Below are 20,757 nucleotides of genomic sequence, written 5' to 3' on the forward strand. Positions count from 1 at the left end.
CCCAACATGTTTGCAACATGCTGTAGATGCACAGTTGGATGTGTTGACCACATTCTTCAGACAACACATTCAACATTTCGATAAACAGCAACACCAACACAGACGGTTACCATTACTTTCTTCGATAAACCTATATTTTGAACAGTGTCATCCAGAGATGGGGGAAATGTTCTCATATCACCACAGCTGGGTCAATTACTAAATCCAATATTGAAAGTTCAGGAGTCACGACAAGATTATACCTCATGTTTTAATAACCCTCACTCTATGAGTAATGTGATATTTGGTTGTAAAAAATGTTTTGTTTGTTTTTGCATCGAAATAATACAGACACACATTGTTGGAAAAAGCCAACATGTTAACTGCACCTGCATATACATGTTAACGCAGAGCTGATGTCAGTCTTTTGAATTGGTGTGCTCTAGGACCCAGGGAAATACTGTCTCTTTAGGGGACAGTGGAGTGTGTGTCTGTCTGGGAGGGAGGGAGGAGGGGAGGGAATCACACAGTGCACAATGTGTGACAGTCACTGCCTTACACAGTGATAGAGAGGAGGAGGAGGGATGGAAAGCACATCCTCACATCTATCAGGGACTTAGACACCATCCTGAGTGAAGTGAAGTGATTCCCTCTACACCTATACCAGAGACTTCAAAACCTCTGGAAAACCCACTGGCTAGCTCTATCCTCAGCAGTGTGGAGCTCGTCCTGCTCATCCAGTGGAAATACCCCGTGTAACTGGTCTATGTGGACCTGTTCAGGTCTGGATCTGCTTAACTGACGTCTCCTCACTGAAACAACACCTGGGATATCTAGAAAGGACGAATCATAAAATCCTGGTCTCTTTGAATTGGACTGGACATATCATAATCTCATATGGGTAGGTTACAAGACTTATCATTCTACTCATTTTGACTCACAAATCCATAAAATGTATCCTCAACAGGGGTCATAGCTAACAGGTGTACATTCTGTTGGAGATGCACTGTGCATTTTTACATAGAGTGAAATCACTTTGAATGTTTCATCAGATAGTCATAGATGAGCTGAAAGTTGAGGCAACAAGCTATTTTAAGAGTTATTGTTTTTTGGGGGGTGGGTTTTCCAGTTCAGGTGCATGTGTTTCAAATGCAGGGTAATGTACAGTATGTCTCCAGTGTCCACTATGTGTATGTGCTCTTAAGAAATTACTTCATCTTTTGAGTAGAATAGTATACCATAATTTCCTGAATGGAAATTTAACAGAAATGTTTTTATATCCCATCTATTATCATTCAATACACAGCCTTACAAAACATTTGCCTCTAAATCTATCTTTAGCTACATCCTAAATACAAAATGTACATTTTAAGAAAATACTTTTAATATATTAACATTGAAGGATATTATACTGACTCATCTCAGTGGGTTACCCAGTTGACAGTAGCTGTGCAGGGACAGCTCGAGCTGAAATGGCTGGGGGAGAGGGAAGGGGTGGGCTCAGAGAAGGACAGGAAGTGGGGTGGGGGCAGTGAGGGGTACATTGGAGGAACAAGCATGGGTGACTCATGTGACCTCTCAAAAAATAGCGCCATTTAACAGAAGTCATTGATCCTTCAGTGTAAAACATATTCTTTTTAAGTGTTATACTTTTTCTCCTGTCTGTAGAAAATACACCTTTCTAAAGATGGAAAGGACCAGGACATTAATTAAAGGGACTAATACCGGGCTTATGAATCAAAGTCAAAAGGCAAGGATAGAGTTGTTTTGCTTTCCTCTGTGAGTGAAAGGTTGTTGTTGCTCAATGTTTGAAGAGAAAGTAGGAAAAGCACCACAATCCATCCATTGGCCCTGTGCACCACACTGTATCTAATGTGCCCTTTACTGTTACCTACTTCGTGTTCCCCAAATCCATGCAATGCTGACACCATGTAGCAAGGAGTAAGGACTATATGTTTTAGACAAACTGTAGTAACCCACTGGGCATAGACGGCAGTTCGTCTAGTTTTGATTTACATTCAACGAACATGAATTCAACATTACATTTTTTTTAATTATTCACCATGTCATTATATTTAGGTTAAAGGTTAGGTGAAGAAAATACGATATGCCCTTATGTTGATAACTGTTTGGAAATCTAATAATTTTTCCAAGTTGGTTCATCTTCATCACGTTTTTAGGGGGTTGAAATGACATGTAAACAACATTGATTCAACCAGTTTTTGCCCAGTGGGAAGTACTTTATCTGAACTAAAACTGTTTTTTTCTAATTCAGAATCAACTTGTGCACCTGTTTTTCTCATCAAAACAGTGAAAATGCATGTGTATTCTCATTTCTTTAGCTGTCTTGGTTTTAGGTCCATGTGATCTGGTAGTTTGGCTTGTCAGATAACCTCCAGGCAGTGAAATAGAGAGCGCTCAGGCCATCCTCTTGTGACTATAATGCTGTAGAAATGTAAATAATATCCAACATTTTACAGATTAATTTGCTTTGTTTTATTTTTATTCTAACTTCATTACTATATTAGATTATACACTGAGTGTACATAACATTAAGAACATCTTACAAATATTTTGCCCTTAGTACAGCTTCAATTCATCAAGGCATGGACTCTACAAGGTGTCGAAAGCGTTCCACAGGGATGCTAGCCCATGTTGACTCCAATGCTTCCCACAGTAGTGTCAAATTTGCTGGATTTCATTTGGGTGATTTCATTTTGTATTTTACCCCCTAATTTCATGATATACAATTGCGATCCAATTACAATCTTGTCTCATAAACACAGCTATTTTTACTCTTATTTTACCCAAAATGTCTTTTTGATTACCCTCTCATCCTCTTCTGTTTGAACAAGGCATGAGATAGAAAGTACGGTATATTTCCATTCTGACCTTGGGTTAATTATCAACCCACACCTACATACGTTTTTTTAGAACAAGACCTGAAAGAAATTTAGAAATGCTCAGTGCAGCCTAGAGCAAAGACGTCATGAATATTCAACTTGTAGAAGATTTTTATCTCAAGAGCCTGTCAGACAGAATGTCTTTGAAGGCTTAAAGGGTTATTTAATGTAGAACATATTCCTTGTCAATACAATGAGGTCTCCAGGGCCGTCTGAAATGGAATAAATCAATTAGGTTGTCCCTCACATGACAGGGATGAAGACTGATTTAATAGAAAAAGATTACTAGGCATTAAAGCAACATGTACTGTAAGAGTAAACCATATGTTCAAAGCAACATGTACCGTAGGAGCAAACCATATGTTAAGCTGCATCAGCATGACATTTCAAGCTCCTATGCAGTAAATGTTTAAATTGTGTTTTTGTCTCCTTAACAGGACATATCCAACATGATGACAAGTACGTGAAAAGAGAAGAAAGTAAACATTGCAATGGGGCCTGCTGCTGTAGTGACGCCTCTGACTAGTCTTCTGTGAAATATGGAGAAATCTAGTCCGATGCTGGCCTCTATTCCCAATCGCACAGGGTCCAACCTCACAACTGGCCTATGGGGACCCAACCCCACAGTCCCCGCAGAGGTGGGAGTGGTCACCAGCTCCCAGTCTCAGATCAAAGATCTGATTGGGCTGTTTGCAATGGTGACCCTTAATCTCATCGCCCTATTGGCCAACACTGGAGTCATGGTGGCCATCGCCCGCGCCCCTCACCTGAAGAGGTTTGCCTTTGTGTGCCACCTGTGTGCAGTGGACCTGCTGTGTGCCATCCTCCTCATGCCCCTGGGCATCATCTCCAACTCACCCTTCTTTGGCACCGTGGTGTTCACCGTGTTGGAGTGCCAGGTCTACATCTTCCTCAACGTGTTCCTCATCTGTGCCTCCATCCTCACCATCACCGCCATCAGTGTGGAGCGCTACTACTACATCGTCCATCCCATGCGCTACGAGGTGAAGATGAGCATCAATCTAGCCATCGGCATAATGCTCCTCATATGGGTCAAGTCCATCCTTCTGGCCCTGGTCACCCTGTTTGGTTGGCCTGCCTACGGGGCCCACAGCTCCATCGCTGCCAACCACTGCTCCCTCCACTGGAGCCACAGTCGGTTGAGGAAGGTGTTCGCCGTGCTCTTCAGCGTGGTGTGTTTCCTGTTACCTGCCATTGTCATCTTTGCTGTCTACTGTAACGTGTACAAGGTGGCGCGCTCGGCTGCCCTGCAGCACGCACCTGCGACCACCACCTGGGCCTCGTCCAACCCAGCCAAACGTGCCAACCGTTCTGACTCCATCAACAGCCAGACCACCATCATCACCACCACCCGCAGCCTGCCCCAGAGACTGTCCCCTGAGAGGGCATTCAGCGGGGGTAAGGCTGCCCTCACCCTGGTGGTCATTGTGAGCCAGTTCCTGCTCTGCTGGCTGCCTTACTTCTCCTTCCACCTGCACTTGTCCTTCAGATCGTCCCTGCAGAGTCCCGGGGACGTGGAGGAGGCCGTCACCTGGCTGGCCTACTCCTCCTTCGCTGTCAACCCTTTCTTTTATGGCCTTCTCAACAGGCAGATCAGGGAGGAGTTGGTCAAGTTCCGGCGCTGCTGCTCCTCCGGGCCGGTGGAGCTGGTGGCCTCCATCCATGAGGGCTCCTTTCAGGAGAACTTCCTCCAGTTCATTCAGAGAACCAGCTGCACGGCCGACAAGCGCTCCAGCTGCACCAACTCCAGCCCCAGGAACACTCTGGACCAGGGGATCAGAATACCTGGCCAGATAACAGAGGAGCATGGCTAAACAGAGGACAGTGGACAACACATTTCAATTTGGACTGTTAATATGATAGCCCTCTGTACTCGTAGCACCCTGAGTTTTTCCTGATTATGTGTCCTGACCAGGAAAACTATAGGGCCCTGAGGTTTTTCAGGTCAGATCATGTGGTTGGTAAAAACTCAAGCCCCTACTCATAAGCTGTACATAATATGCCTCTGAGTAGGTGTCCATTATTTATTGATATGGGATTCATTCAGGTAAGGTCTCCAACACAAGACCAGTGTTTTAATGTGAAATATGAAATTATTGTGACAGAATTTAATTGACTTTACCATTGTTTCATGACAGGCCTAAACCGAAACATTATGTTAAACAGTCTCCATATATACTTCCATTCATTTTTTTCAGCTGGTACCAAGGGACCTTCAGATGAGTTTTGTGAGGCCTGTGGCCTCACCATCATGTTCATTAGAGTCTCATCTTTCCATAGTTTGTAGGCCAAACCATTGGTACGCTACAGATGATTTTGTGAGAAGACCGATTTTCGGGATTGTCTCGTGGTCTGACGAACACCGCTCTACATTTAAGTCATTTAGCAGACGCTCTTATCCAGAGCGACTTACAAATTGAGCTCTAGTTGAGCTCTAGTTCTGTCACCTTTCACCACAGATGCAGAATTGTGATATAGGCAGATGTGGTGGATTGAGAGGCATCCAATCCCCCAAAAAACACATCTCTAGCTTAAATTGACAGATTTTTATGGGGATTTTTTTATTATTACAATTAGATTTACACAGGGGCGCGGACATCGACCTTAGGGGGTTAAAGTGTATGCTTGTTTTATATAATGTTGTATGAATTATAAACTCAGCAAAAAAAGAAACGTCCTCTCACTGTCAACTGCGTTTACTTTCAGCAAACTCAACATTTGTAAATATTTGTATGAACATAACAAGATTCAACAACTGAGACAAACTGAACAAGTTCCACAGACATGTGACTAACAGAAATTGAATAATGTGTCCCTGAACAAAGGGGGGGGGGGGGGGGGGGGTCAAAATCAAAAGTAACAGTCAGTATCTGGTGTGGCCACCAGCTGCATTAAGTACCGCAGTGCATCTCCTCCTCATGGACTGCACCAGATTTGCCAGTTCTTGCTGTGAGATGTTACCCCACTCTTCCATCAAGGCACCTGCAAGTTCCTGGACATTTCTGGAGGGAATGGCCCTAGCCCTAGCCCTCACCCTCCGATCCAACAGGTCCCAGACGAGCAGTACGGCTGGTGGCATTGTCATGCCAGGATGAGCCAGGATGCCAGGATGTCAGGATGAGCCTGCAGGAAGGGTACAACATGAGGGAGGAGGATGTCTTCCCTGTAATGCACTGAGATTGCCTGCAATGACAACAAGCTCAGTCCGATGATGCTGTGACACACCTCCCCAGACCATGACGGACCCTCCACCTCCAAATCGATCCCGCTCCAGAGTACAGGCCTCGGTGTAACTCTCATTCCTTCGACGATAAACGCAAATTCGACGATCACCCCTGGTGAGACAAAACCGCGACTCGTCAGTGAAGAGTACTTTTTGCCAGTCCTGTCTGGTCCAGCGACGGTGGGTTTGTCCCCATAGGCGACGTTGTTGCACGTGATGTCTGGTGAGGACCTGCCTTACATCAGGCCTACAAGCCCTCAGTCCAGCCTCTCTCAGCCTATTGCGGACAGTCTGAGCACTGATGGAGGGATTGTGCGTTCCTGGTGTAACTCGGACAGTTGTTGTTGCCATCCTGTACCTGTCCCGCAGGTGTGATGTTCGAATGTACCGATCCTGTACAGGTGTTGTTACACGTGGTCTGCCACTGCGAGGACGATCAGGTGTCCGTCCTGTCTCTCTATAGCGCTGTCTTAGGTGTCTCACAGTACGGACATTGCAATTTATTGCCCTTGCCACATCTGCTGTCCTCATGCCTCCTTCCAGCATGCTTAAGGCACGTTCACGCAGATGAGCAGGAACCCTGGGCATCTTTCTTTTGGTGTTTTTCAGAGTCAGTAGAAAGGCCTCTTTAGTGTCTTAAGTTTTCATAACTGTGACTTTAATTGCCTACCGTCTGTAAGCTGTTAGTGTCTTAACGACCGTTCCACAGGTGCATTGAACAAGCATGGGAAACAGTGTTTAAACCCTTTACAATGAAGATCTGTGAAGTTGTATGGATTTTTTCGAATTATCTTTGAAAGACAGGGTCCTGAAAAAAGGAAGTTTCTTTTTTTGCTCAGTTTATATTCTGAAATAACATTTATGGACGTGTTTACTCATGTTTCCAATGAACAGGAAAAAAGGTATTGGAATACTTTCCTATTTTAAAATTGTACAGCGGGAATGTAAAGCTTCTAATTAACTTTCTCTCATTAACACATTATTTAAATAAAGCATAATTACAAGAGTAACAACAATGGATTTATCTTTTTTAATAATTACAATAATTAAAACCATCTTACAGTGAAAAACGATGTGTCATGTGCAAGTATATATCAATGCAAGGGATAAAAGGCAAAACTAATATAAAACATCAAAACAGCAACATGGAGATTTAAAAATGGAACCATCCACCATGAATCTGAGGGAGGCCTTAAATGTCATCTGTGCCTGTCGCCATGGAAATGCAGTGAGGCAGTAGGCAGGGACACATAGCAACAAGGTCCTCTGCTGCAGTGCTGGATGCTAGGCTTTTGATCCAGTTTGGGAGAGCATAGAGCGAAAGAGAGAGAGGCCTGAACCTGCTCTTCACATTACATAGGCTGTGTGTCTCATTACCCACAGCTTATAGCTACAGACATACAGAATGACAGAGCTTATTATCATCTGAATAAAGCGAGGGAAAAAGACAGGCCAGCATGAGACTTCTCAGTGATTGAATCTACCTAACTACACATAGTAGCACAGTTCCAGTGAGAAAGAGATAGTGAATGTCCAATGGAAATCATTACTTAGTGACGTTAACGCTCTAGGAGTGATGACACTGTCATTTTTATCTGGATTGGGGCTCAGGGTGGATTGTTCCCAGCAAATAATGACACATAGCATCGCCATAGAACAGGAGTATTTGCGTATTGTTATGTAACCTGGGTTGTATGACCGATCCATGCGTTAGTAAGAACAGGGAGGTAGATTCTCAAACACAAACACCAGACCTGGGTTCAAATACAGTTGCAAGAAAAAGTTTGTGAACCCTTTGGAATTACCTGGATTTCTGCATTGATTACTCATAAAATGTGGTCTGATCTTCACCACTTAAAATTAGTGGATTCGGCTATTTCAGTGACACCCATTGCTGACAGGTGTATAAAATCGAGCACACGGCCATGCAATCTCTATAGACAAACATTGGCAGTAGACTGGCCTTACTGAAGAGCTCAGTGACTTTCAACTTGGAACCGTCATAAGATGCCACCTTTCCAACAAGTCAGTTCGTCAAATTTCTGCCCTGCTGGAGCTGCTCCGGTCAACTGTAAGTGCTGTTATTGTGAAGTGGAAACATCTAGGAGCAACAACGGCTCAGCTGGGGTAGTAGGCCACACAAGCTCACAGAACGGGCCGCCGAGTGCTGAAGCGCGTAGTGTGTAAAAATCGTCTGTACTCAGTTGCAACACTTACTACAGAGTTCCAAACTGCCTCTGGAAGCAACGTCAGCACAGTAACTGTTCGTCGGAAGCTTCATAAAATGGGTTTGCATGGCCGAGCAGCCGCACACAATCCTAAGATCATCATGTGCAATGCCAAGCGTCGGCTGGAGTGGTGTAAAGCTTGCAGCCATTGGACTCTGGAGCAGTCGAAATGTATTCTCTGATGAATCACGCTTCACCATCTGGCAGTCCGACGGACTAATCTGGGATTGGCGGATGCCAGGAGAACGCTACCTGCCCCGATGCATAGTGCCAACTGTAAAGTTTGGTGGAGGAGAAATAATGGTCTGGGTCTATTTTTCATGTTTCGGGCTTGGGAAATCTTAACTCTACAGCATACAATGACATTCTAGACGTTTCTGTGCTTCCAACTTTGTGGCAACAGCCTGGGGAAGGCCCTTTTCTGTTTTAGCATGACAATGCCCCAGTGCACAAAGTGAGGTCCATACAGAAATGGTTTGTCGAGATCGGTGTGGAAGAACTTGACTGGCCTGCACAGAGCCCTGACCTCAGCCCCATCGAACACCTTTGGGATGAATTGGAACGCAGACTGTGAGCCAGGCCTAATTGCCCAACATCAGTGCCCGACCTCACTAATGCTCTTGTGGCTGAATTGAAGCAAATCCCCGCAGAAATGTTCCAACACCTAGTGGAAAGCCTTCCCAGAAGAGTGGAGAATGTTATAGCAGCAAAAGGGCGACAAACTCCATATTGATGCCTATGATTTTGGAGTGAGATGTTCGACGAGCAGGTGTCCACATACTTTTGGTCATGTAGTGTATTTCATCTGTTAAAACATGTTTAAATTATTTATTTAAATCAAATCAAATCAAATCAAATTTTATTAGTCACATACACATGGTTAGCAGATGTTAATGCGAGTGTAGCGAAATGCTTGTGCTTCTAGTTCCGACAATGCAGTAATAACCAACAAGTAATCTAACCTAACAATTCCACAACTACTACCTTATACACACACAAGTGTAAAGGGATAAAGAATATGTACATAAAGATATATGAATGAGTGGTGGTACAGAACGGCATAGGCAAGATGCAGTAGATGGTATAGAGTACGGTATATACATATGAGATGAGTACTGTAGGGTATGTAAACATAAAGTGGCATAGTTTAAAGTGGCTAGTGGTACATGTATTACATAAAGATGGCAAGATGCAGTAGATGATATAGAGTACAGTATATACATATGAGATGGGTAATGTAGGGTATGTAAACATTATATTAAGTGGCATTGTTTAAAGTGGCTAGTGGTACATTTTTACATAATTTCCATCAATTCCCATTTTTAAAGTGGCTGGAGTTGAGTCAGTATGTTGGCAGCGGCCGCTAAATGTTAGTGGTGGCTGTTTAACAGTCTGATGGCCTTGAGATAGAAGCTGTTTTTCAGTCTCTCGGTCCCTGCTTTGATGCACCTGTACTGACCTCGCCTTCTGGATGATAGCGGGGTGAACAGGCAGTGGCTTGGGTGGTTGTTGTCCTTGATGATCTTTATGGCCTTCCTGTGACATCGGGTGGTGTAGGTGTCCTGGAGGGCAGGTAGTTTGCCCCCGGTGATGCGTTCTGCAGACCTCACTACCCTCTGGAGAGCCTTACGGTTGTGGGCGGAGCAGTTGCCGTACCAGGCGGTGATACAGCCCGACAGGATGCTCTCGATTGTGCATCTGTAGAAGTTTGTGAGTGCTTTTGGTGACAAGCCGAATTTCTTCAGCCTCCTGAGGTTGAAGAGGCGCTGCTGCGCCTTCTTCACGACGCTGTCTGTGTGGGTGGACCAATTCAGTTTGTCCGTGATGTGTACACCGAGGAACTTAAAACTTTCCACCTTCTCCACTACTGACCCGTCGATGTGGATAGGGGGGTGCTCCCTCTGCTGTTTCCTGAAGTCCACAATCATCTCCTTTGTTTTGTTGACGTTGAGTGTGAGGTTATTTTCCTGACACCACACTCCGAGGGCCCTCACCTCCTCCCTGTAGGCCGTCTCGTCGTTGTTGGTAATCAAGCCTACCACTGTAGTGTCATCCGCAAACTTGATGATTGAGTTGGAGGCGTGCATGGCCACGCAGTCGTGGGTGAACAGGGAGTACAGGAGAGGGCTCAGAACGCACCCTTGTGGGGCCCCAGTGTTGAGGATCAGCGGGGTGGAGATGTTGTTACCTACCCTCACCACCTGGGGGCGGCCCGTCAGGAAGTCCAGGACCCAGTTGCACAGGGCGGGGTCGAGACCCAGGGTCTCGAGCTTGATGACGAGTTTGGAGGGTACTATGGTGTTAAATGCTGAGCTGTAATCGATGAACAGCATTCTCACATGGGTATTCCTCTTGTCCAGATGGGTTAGGGCAGTGTGCAGTGTGGTTGCGATTGCGTCGTCTGTGGACCTATTGGGTCGGTAAGCAAATTGGAGTGGGTCTAGGGTGTCCGGTAGGGTGGAGGTGATATGGTCCTTGACTAGTCTCTCAAAGCACTTCATGATGACGGAAGTGAGTGCTACGGGGCGGTAGTCGTTTAGCTCAGTTACCTTAGCTTTCTTGGGAACAGGAACAATGGTGGCCCTCTTGAAGCATGTGGGAACAGCAGACTGGGATAAGGATTGATTGAATATGTCCGTAAACACACCAGCCAGCTGGTCTGCGCATGCTCTGAGGACGCGGCTGGGAATGCCGTCTGGGCCTGCAGCCTTGCGAGGGTTAACACGTTTAAATGTTTTACTCACCTCGGCTGCAGTGAAGGAGAGCCCGCAGGTTTTGGTAGGGGGCCGTGTCAGTGGCACTGTATTGTCCTCAAAGCGGGCAAAAAAGTTGTTTAGCCTGTCTGGGAGCAAGACATCCTGGTCCGCGACGGGGCTGGTTTTCTTTTTGTAATCCGTGATTGACTGTAGACCCTGCCACATACCTCTTGTGTCTGAGCTGTTGAATTGCGACTCGATTTTGTCTCTGTACTGGGACTTAGCCTGTTTGATTGCCTTGCGGAGAGAATAGCTACACTGTTTGTATTCGGTCATGCTTCCGGTCACCTTGCCCTGGTTAAAAGCAGTGGTTCGCGCTTTCAGTTTCACGCGAATGCTGCCGTCAATCCACGGTTTCTGGTTTGGGAATGTTTTAATCGTTGCTGTGGGTACGACATCGTCAATGCACTTCCTAATGAACTCGCTCACCGAATCAGCATATTCGTCAATATTGTTGTTGGACGCAATGCGGAACATATTCCAATCCGCGTGATCGAAGCAGTCTTGAAGCGTGGAATCAGATTGGTCGGACCAGCGTTGAACAGACCTGAGCGCGGGAGCTTGTTGTTTTAGTTTCTGTTTGTAGGCTGGAATCAACAAAATGGAGTCGTGGTCAGCTTTTCCGAAAGGGGGGCGGGGGAGGGCCTTATATGCGTTGCGGAAATTAGTATAACAATGATCTAGGGTTTTTCCAGCCCTGGTAGCACAATCGATATGCTGATAGAATTTAGGGAGTTTTGTTTTTAGATTAGCCTTGTTAAAATCCCCAGCTACGATGAATGCAGCCTCAGGGTGTGTGGTTTCCAGTTTACAAAGAGTCAGATAAAGTTCGTTCAGGGCCATCGATGTGTCTGCTTGGGGGGGAATATATACGGCTGTGATTATGATTGAAGAGAATTCCCTTGGTAGATAATGCGGTCGACATTTTATTGTGAGGAGTTCTAGATCAGGTGAACAGAATGACTTGAGTTCCTGTGTGTTGTTATGATGATCACACCACGTCTCGTTAATCATAAGGCATACCCCCCCGCACATACAGTGGGGCAAAAAAGTATTTAGTCAGCCACCAATTGTGCAAGTTCTCCCACTTAAAAAGATGAAGAGGCCTGTAATTCTCATCATAGGTACACTTCAACTATGACAGACAAAATGAGAAAAAAAAATCCAGAAAATCACATTGTAGGATTTTTAATGAATTTATTTGCAAATTATGGTGGAAAATAAGTATTTGGTCACCTACAAACAAGCAAGATTTCTGGCTCTCACAGACCTGTAACTTCTTCTTTAAGAGGCTCCTCTGTCCTCCACTCGTTACCTGTATTAATGGCACCTGTTTGAACTTGTTATCAGTATAAAAGACACCTGTCCACAACCTCAAACAGTCACACTCCAAACTCCACTATGGCCAAGACCAAAGAGCTGTCAAAGGACACCAGAAACAAAATTGTAGACCTGCACCAGGCTGGGAAGACTGAATCTGCAATAGGTAAGCAGCTTGGTTTGACGAAATCAACTGTGGGAGCAATTATTAGGAAATGGAAGACATACAAGACCACTGATAATCTCCCTCGATCTGGGGCTCCACGCAAGATCTCACCCCGTGGGGTCAAAATGATCACAAGAACGGTGAGCAAAAATCCCAGAACCATATGGGGGGACCTAGTGAACGACCTGCAGAGAGCTGGGACCAAAGTAACAAAGCCTACCATCAGTAACACACTATGCCGCCAGGGACTCAAATCCTGCAGTGCCAGACATGTCCCCCTGCTTAAGCCAGTACATGTCCAGGCCCGTCTGAAGTTTGCTAGAGAGCATTTGGATGATCCAGAAGAAGATTGGGAGAATGTCATATGGTCAGATGAAACCAAAATATAATTTTTTGGTAAAAACTCAACTCGTCGTGTTTGGAGGACAAAGAATGCTGAGTTGCATCCAAAGAACACCATACCTACTGTGAAGCATGGGGGTGGAAACATCATGCTTTGGGGCTGTTTTTCTGCAAAGGGACCAGGACAACTGATCCGTGTAAAGGAAAGAATGAATGGGGCCATGTATCGTGAGATTTTGAGTGAAAACCTCCTTCCATCAGCAAGGGCATTGAAGATGAAACGTGGCTGGGTCTTTCAGCATGACAATGATCCCAAACACACCGCCCGGGCAACGAAGGAGTGGCTTCGTAAGAAGCATTTCAAGGTCCTGGAGTGGCCTAGCCAGTCTCCAGATCTCAACCCCATAGAAAATCTTTGGAGGGAGTTGAAAGTCCGTGTTGCCCAGCAACAGCCCCAAAACATCACTGCTCTAGAGGAGATATGCATGGAGGAATGGGCCAAAATACCAGCAACAGTGTGTGAAAACCTTGTGAAGACTTACAGAAAACGTTTGACCTCTGTCATTGCCAACAAAGGGTATATAACAAAGTATTGAGATAAACTTTTGTTATTGACCAAATACTTATTTTCCACCATAATTTGCAAATAAATTCATTAAAAATCCAAACAATGGAATTTTCTGGATTTTTTTCTTCTCATTTTGTCTGTCATAGTTGAAGTGTACCTACGATGAAAATGACAGGCCTCTCTCATCTTTTTAAGTGGGAGAACTTGCACAATTGGTGGCTGACTAAATACTTTTTTGCTCCACTGTAGATGCATTAAGTAAACAGCATAGTAGGTCAATTTCCGGGAACAGCTAAGAGCGTTGATCGCGAGGCACAACTTCTCCGCTGTTTTGGTTGCCTGGCTACCACACTGTACCAACGTGAAGTGAACCCGTGCACATGCGAAGATACTGTGTATGACGGTTTGAGAGTGCAGTCTTTCATCTCACTCATCTCAATATCTGCGGTGCTGCTTGTGGCAATGTCATTTCGCTGAGTCTATCTACCTTTATGTACATTATTTATTGACATGTCTTTTAAAATGCCAGTCCGATGCATCCGGGGATCAGACACACACACTGGAGATCTACTAATGGGTCTAAAGGTTGGATAAAGCAGATGTTCCCCTTAAAGCACCATGGGAATCCACTGTGCCAAAACTGGTAGGGGGCAATGTGCTCAGAGCAAATTCAGACAGAGTTGTCTATTTGAACCTGTAGTCAGCTGGAGGTCCTGGCCCAAAGCCCCTCTCTCTGATGATCTACAAAGATAATATAGAGTAGGGTCTGGCAAAGGTGAGGGCCACAAAGGGCTGCCTGCTAGCTTAGTAGTTGTATAAATCAATGTTTCTATCCACACATTACTTGATTACAGTGCCTTCAGAAAGTATTCACACCCATTGACTTTTTCCACATTTTGTTGTGTTAGTCTGAATTTAAAATTGATAAAAAAATATATATATATGTCACTGGCTTACACACAATACCTCATAATGTCAAAGTGGATTTTTAATTTTTTTATTATGTTTAAAAATGGATACAAAATAAAAGCTGAAATGTCTTGAGTCAATAAGTTTTCAACCCCTTTGTTATTGCAAGCCTAAATAACTTCAGGAATAAAAATGTGCTTAACAAGCCACATAATAAGTTGCATGGACTCTGTATGCAATAATGGTGTTTAACATGATTTTTGAATGACTACCTCATCGCTGTACCCCACACATACAGTTATCTGTAAGATCCCTCAGTGGAGCAGTGAATTTCAAACACAAATTCAACCACAAAGACCAGGGAAGTTTTCCAATGTTTCGCAAAGAAGGCCACCTATTGGTAGATGGGTAAAAAAGAAGCAGACATTGAATACCCCTTTGAGCATGGTGAAATTATTAATTACACTTTGGATGGCGTGTCAATACACCCAGTCACGACACATATACAGGCGTCCTTCCTAACTCAGTTACTCAGGATTCAGGATCCTAACTCAGGATTTCAGGGATTTCACCATGAGGCCAACGGTGACTTGAAAAAAGTTATAGTTTAATGGCTGTGATAGGAGAAAACTGAGGATGGATCAACAACATTGTAGTTACTCCACAATACTAACCTAATTGACAGACTGAAAAAATGGAAGCCTGTACAGAATAAAAATAATCCAAAGCATGCATCCTGTTGGCAACAAAGCACTAAAGTAATACTGCAAAAAATGTGGCAAAGCAATTAACTTTTTTTCCTGAATACAAAGTGTAATGTTTGGAGCAAATACATTGCTGAGTACAACTCTCCATATTTTCAGTCATAGTGGTGGCTGCATCATGTTATGGGTAGGCTTGTAATGGTTAAGGACTGGGGAGTTTTTAAAGATAAAAAATGAATGGAATGGAGCTAAGCACAGGCAAATTCTAGAGGCAAACCTGTTTCAGTCTACTTTCCACCAGACACAGGGAGATTAATTCACCTTTCAGCAGGACAATAATCTGAAACACAAATCGGCCAAATCTACACTGGTGTTGATTACCAAGAAGAAGATGTTCCTGAATGGCGGAGTTACAGTTTTGACTTAAATTTACTTGAAAATCTATGAAAAGACCTGAAAATGGTTGTCTAGCAATGATCAACAACCAATTTGACAGAGGTTGAAGAATTTTGAAAGGAATAATTGGCAAATGTTCCACAGTCCAGGTGTGGAAAGCTCTGAGAGACTTACCCAGAAAGACTCACAGCTGTAATCGCTGCCAAAGGTGCTTCTACAAAGTATTGACTCAGGGGTCTGAATACTTGTGTAAATTAGAAATTTCGATATTTTAATTTTCAATACATTTGCAACATTTTTGAAAAACATGTTTCACTTTGTCATTATGTGTTATTGTGTGTAGATAGGTGAGATATAAAAATATAAAAAATTAATTAAATTCAGGCTATAACTAGAATATATGTGGAATAAGTCAAGGGGTATGAATACTTGAATACATGAATATGACAAATTAACAAAGCCACAGTGGCTTGAGTTAGGCTACATAATTTCTGTTGTGTGATAAAGAGCAGGCACATCTCTGTCTCTGTCTGTGCGGCTCACCCACCAAGATGCCTGGTGCACTCCATCACCATGATTTCACCACACATCAATCATCACATCCAGTCTCAATACCCTACTCCAGAACAGCTGCTGTAAAACCAATCAAACCAACCAACCAACCAAACCAAAAACCATCAATACCTGGGGGAGACACTCCATTCAATACAATTCAGTACGCAATGGGTAGTGGTACAGTACAGCAGGCAAAGATGTGTGCAGAAACTAATTCACCCTGTCAGCTTGCATGTTTGGCAATTATGTTTCATAGGCTTCTAAATAGACAAATGCAGAGTACAAAGTCTTGGCCAGCAGAGAGCGCTATACAGCCATACATTCTATCTCACTTTCAATGGCTCTATTACAAGGCTTTGAACAGGCTGCTTGCTGGCTCTCCATGTCTGCAGACTGAAGGGCATACTGCGTCAGCTCTGTCTCCTGTTCTGTTCAACCAGGCGATGTGGATGACACCCCCAGCATGACAACAAAATCACATCACATCCATGTGAATCATGCTGGGTGTGGATCTATTCAACCTATTGAACCAATTCAATGTCTGACACTTGTATATGCCCTGCGATACACTAGATGACCAACAGTATGTGGACACCTGCTCAATGAACATCTCATTCCAAAATCATAGGCATTAATATAAAGTTGGTCCCCCGTTTGCTGCTATAACAGCCTCCACTCTTCTGGGAAGGTTTTACATTAAATGTTGGAACATTGCTGCAGGGACTTGCTTCAATTCAGCCACAAGAGCATTAGTGAGGCCGGGCACTGATGTTGGGCGATTAGACTTGGCTCGCAGTCTAGGTTCCAATTCATCCCAAAGGTGTTCGATGGGGCTGTGGTCAGGTCTCTGTGCAGGCCAGTCAAGTTCTTCCACACCGAACTCGACAAACCATTTTTGTATGGACCTCACTTTGTGCACGGGGGTATTGTCATGCTGAAACAGGAAAGGGCCTTCCCCAAACTGTTGCCACCAAGTTTGAAGCACATAATCGTCTAGAATGTCATTGTATGCTGTAGAGTTAAGATTTCCCAAGCCCGAAACATGAAAAACAGCCCCAGACCATTATTTCTCCTCCACCAACCTTTACAGTTGGCACTATGCATTGGGGCAGGTAGCGTTCTCCTGGCATCCGCCAATCCCAGATTCTTCCTTCAGACTGCCAGATGGTGAAGCATAATTAATCACTCCAGAGAATGCGTTTCCACTGCTCCAGAGTCCAATGGCGGCGAGCTTTACACCACTCCAGCTGTCACTTGGCATTGCGCATGGTGATCTTAGGCTTGTGTGCAGCTGCTCGGCCATGACAACCCATTTTATGAAGCTTCCGACGAACAGTTTTTGTGCTGACGTTGCTTCCAGAGGTAGTATGGAACTCGGAAATGAGTGTTGCCACCGAGTACAGACGATTTTTACGCGCTTCAGCACTTGGCGGTCCCGTACTGTGAGCTTGTGTGGCCTGCCACTTTGTGGCTGAGCCGTTGTTGTTCCTAGACGTTTCCACTTCACAATAACAGTACTTACAGTTGACCTGGGGCAGCTCTAGCAGTGCAGAAATTTGACTAATTGACTTGTTGGAAAGGTGGCATCCTATGATGGTGCCACGTTGAAAGTCACTGAGCTCTTCAGTAAGGCCATTTTACTGCCCATGTTTGTCTATGGATATTGCATGGCTGTGTGCTCAATTTTATATACTTGTCAGCAATGGGTGTGGCTGAAATAGTCCAATCCACTAATTATATATACATACTTTTGTATATATATATATAGTGTATATCATTGTCTCACTATGTATTTTGTGTCTTGAAATCCGGCAAAATATGTTTTACAGGACGAAGCAGTGTAACCGATGTGAAATGGCTAGCTAATAGCGTTTCAATCGGTGACGTCACTTGCTCTGAGACCTTGAAGTAGTTGTTCCCCTTGCTCTGCAGGGGCCGTGGCTTTTGTGGCGCGAGGGGTAACGATGCTTCGTGGGTGTCAGTTGTCTATGTGTGCAGAGGGTCCCTGGTTCAAGCCCAGGTAGGGGCGAGGAGAGGGACGGATGCTGTACTGGTACAGCAGCATTACCAACATCATTATAATTAGCACAGTGTTATCAATGGACTCAAATCAACACGTGTGCCTCAGATATTTTTTGTATATAATTCGCTAATTTTACTCTGTCAATTACAATGTGGAGGACAGCTCCTCCTTTAGGAAAGTTCTCACACAGGTCAAAATTATCTCCTTCATTTGGCCTGTCAGTTGTAGAATGTCATACGTTATGGGCCTGTGAAAGCCAATTTGGGAATTCCACATTGAGGGAGTATGCACAGATGCAGTCACCAGTCCACTATGTCCCACTGGGGTGTCAGCGACTGGGCTGCTAGGGCGAGAGGAGTAGGATTGGTCTATGGTGGTCAACCTCCAGAGCGACCCCGCCCCCCTTCATCCTCTGTCCCAGCCCAGTGAAGGTGCACGCCACTGAGACACACACACCATGGCCACGGGGCGTACACCAGCCAAGACCAGGCTAGACCTGGAGGACATGGAGCAGGAGACTCCTCTGTGGGTCCCACCCCTGGGGATCCCTCCAGACAGACACACAGCAGAGGGACTACTGGAGGAAGTAGTGGAGGCAGAGGAACCAGCCCAGGAGGATGACTCTGTCTCACTCTCCATCTCTATCCACAGTTACACCAGGCCTCTGGTGAAGGACAGGGACCCAAGGGGAGTCAACAAGTGTCTAAAGGGAACTGACACACATGGCTGCACAGCCCGGTAAACAGCCAGTTAAAGTGAAGGTTTATACAGACAGAGAGCACTCCGTGGGAGATAAAAGTACTGCGTGTGCTTGCAAATACTCCACATACCACACATCCCCTGTCTGTTGACTTCCAGATAGGGGAAGGGGAGGTTTAAACACAGGGATGAAATAAGAGAGACAGTATGGATATAATCAAGTATTGATGTTCCGAGATACTCTGGAAATGTTATGGTTGAGATAGGGAAGGATTTGGGTCACCTACATAGAGTTCTCTGTACACCATGAGCTGTTAATGGTAAACTTGTTAGGTAATGTCTATACAATGCATACAATGTTCAGTGGTATGGATTAACTGGCTAGGATTTTATTGAGATGAGCACTCATGTATCTCAAACCCCAGAGCTTTAATGGTAGACTGGACATACATCTGAAGGCAATAGAGAGGGAGATCTGGCATCCAACAAAGTGGAATCTGATGTTGAAAACTGGTGTGCTGAGCGATGCTGACCTCATGTGGACACAGTTTGAACTATACCTTGTTTTTCATCTCGCACCGTGACCATGTTATAAGTAATGATTCAGTCCCATTGTAATGTGGTTATTGCAGTGAGTGTGATTCAGTTCATGTCTGTGGCTTCTCTGCATCACATTAAATAAATAAAAAATATCAAGTATTTGAGAACCTCCCAACCTCCTTATTCTGACCATCCCTATACATAGAACTTCACTAAAGTCCCATGCTAAAGAGAGCTCCCACTAGGCCATGCCCTGTCTGTACTCTGTGTCTCCTGAGATGACGTTTGAGGACGTGATAGCTGAGCCCCCCTCGGTGCGGAGCTTCGATAAGGTGTGGCTGTGGAGCTACGCCCTGTTTGAAGTGTCCCGTCTCTGGTGCTACCGGCTCATCTCCCTCCTCCTGGCCGTGCCCGTCTCTCTGGTAGCAGGGATCCTCTTCGCTGTCCTCAGCTGCCTACACATCTGGTGGGTCCTCTCACCTTTGACCTCCTCTGATGTGGTCCATCCAATGTCTTCAGTTGGTGCTTGATGGAGTCGAATGATGTGCCTGTTGTTTCAATGCATTATGTATAGTATAAACTTGCTTTAAGAGATATTGCACTGGCCTGTTAATGCTCAGTCTGTCTGTCTGCCTGTCCGTCCCCAGGCTGATCATGCCCTGTATGCAGCTCTTCCTGATCAACATGCACTGGGTTCAGACCGTGTGGAGCAGTGTGTTAAACATCGCCATCACTCACTTCTTTAAGAGTATGGGAAAGTGCTGTGGTAGCATCAACGTCCGACTAGCCAGGGACTGATGTTGGGCTCTTCTACCTTCTATGGGAGTGTGGAGGGATGGTGGAGGGAGGGTGGAGGGAGTGTGGAGGGCTGGTGGAGGGAGGGTGGAGGGAGTGTGGAGGGCTGGTGGAGGGAGGGTGGAGGGAGTGTGGAGGGATGGTGGAGGGAGGGTGGAGGGAGTGTGGAGGGAGGGTGGAGGGAGGGTGGAGGGATGGTGGAGGGAGGGTGGAGGGAGTGTGGAGGGAGGGTGGAGGGAGTGTGGAGGGCTGGTGGAGGGAGGGTGGAGGGAGGGTGGAGGGAGTGTGGAGGGAGGGTGGAGGGAGGGTGGAGGGAGTGTGGAGGGAGGGTGGAGGGAGGGTGGAGGGAGTGTGGAGGGAGGGTGGAGTGAGGGTGGAGGGAGTGTGGAGGGAGGGTGGAGGGAGGGTGGAGGGAGTGTGGAGGGAGGGTGGAGGGAGGGTGGAGGGAGTGTGGAGGGAGGGTGGAGGGAGGGTGGAGGGATGGTGGAGGGAGGGTGGAGGGAGTGTGGAGGGCTGGTGGAGGGAGGGTGGAGGGAGTGTGGAGGGATGGTGGAGGGAGGGTGGAGGGAGTGTGGAGGGAGGGTGGAGGGAGGGTGGAGGGATGGTGGAGGGAGGGTGGAGGGAGGGAGT

General features: G+C 45.5%; 2 protein-coding genes across 2 annotated transcripts; both read left to right on the forward strand.

Moving 5' to 3' along the window:
• Nucleotides 1-541: 541 nt before the first annotated feature.
• LOC139535834 (probable G-protein coupled receptor) lies at nucleotides 542-4,841 on the forward strand. Its single transcript, XM_071335667.1, has 2 exons — nucleotides 542-880; nucleotides 3,320-4,841. The coding sequence occupies exon 2, from the start codon at nucleotides 3,422-3,424 to the stop codon at nucleotides 4,715-4,717; it is 1,296 nt and encodes a 431-aa protein (XP_071191768.1). The 5' UTR covers nucleotides 542-880; nucleotides 3,320-3,421; the 3' UTR covers nucleotides 4,718-4,841.
• A 13,709-nt stretch (nucleotides 4,842-18,550) lies between these two features.
• Nucleotides 18,551-20,130, forward strand: LOC139535276 (caveolin-2-like). Its single transcript, XM_071334596.1, has 3 exons — nucleotides 18,551-18,803; nucleotides 19,612-19,798; nucleotides 19,980-20,130. The coding sequence occupies exons 1-3, from the start codon at nucleotides 18,551-18,553 to the stop codon at nucleotides 20,128-20,130; spliced, it is 591 nt and encodes a 196-aa protein (XP_071190697.1).
• The last annotated feature ends 627 nt before the right edge of the window (nucleotides 20,131-20,757 follow it).

Source organism: Salvelinus alpinus, chromosome 12, assembly GCF_045679555.1.
Source record: "Salvelinus alpinus chromosome 12, SLU_Salpinus.1, whole genome shotgun sequence".
In the NCBI taxonomy this organism is placed as follows: domain Eukaryota; kingdom Metazoa; phylum Chordata; class Actinopteri; order Salmoniformes; family Salmonidae; genus Salvelinus; species Salvelinus alpinus.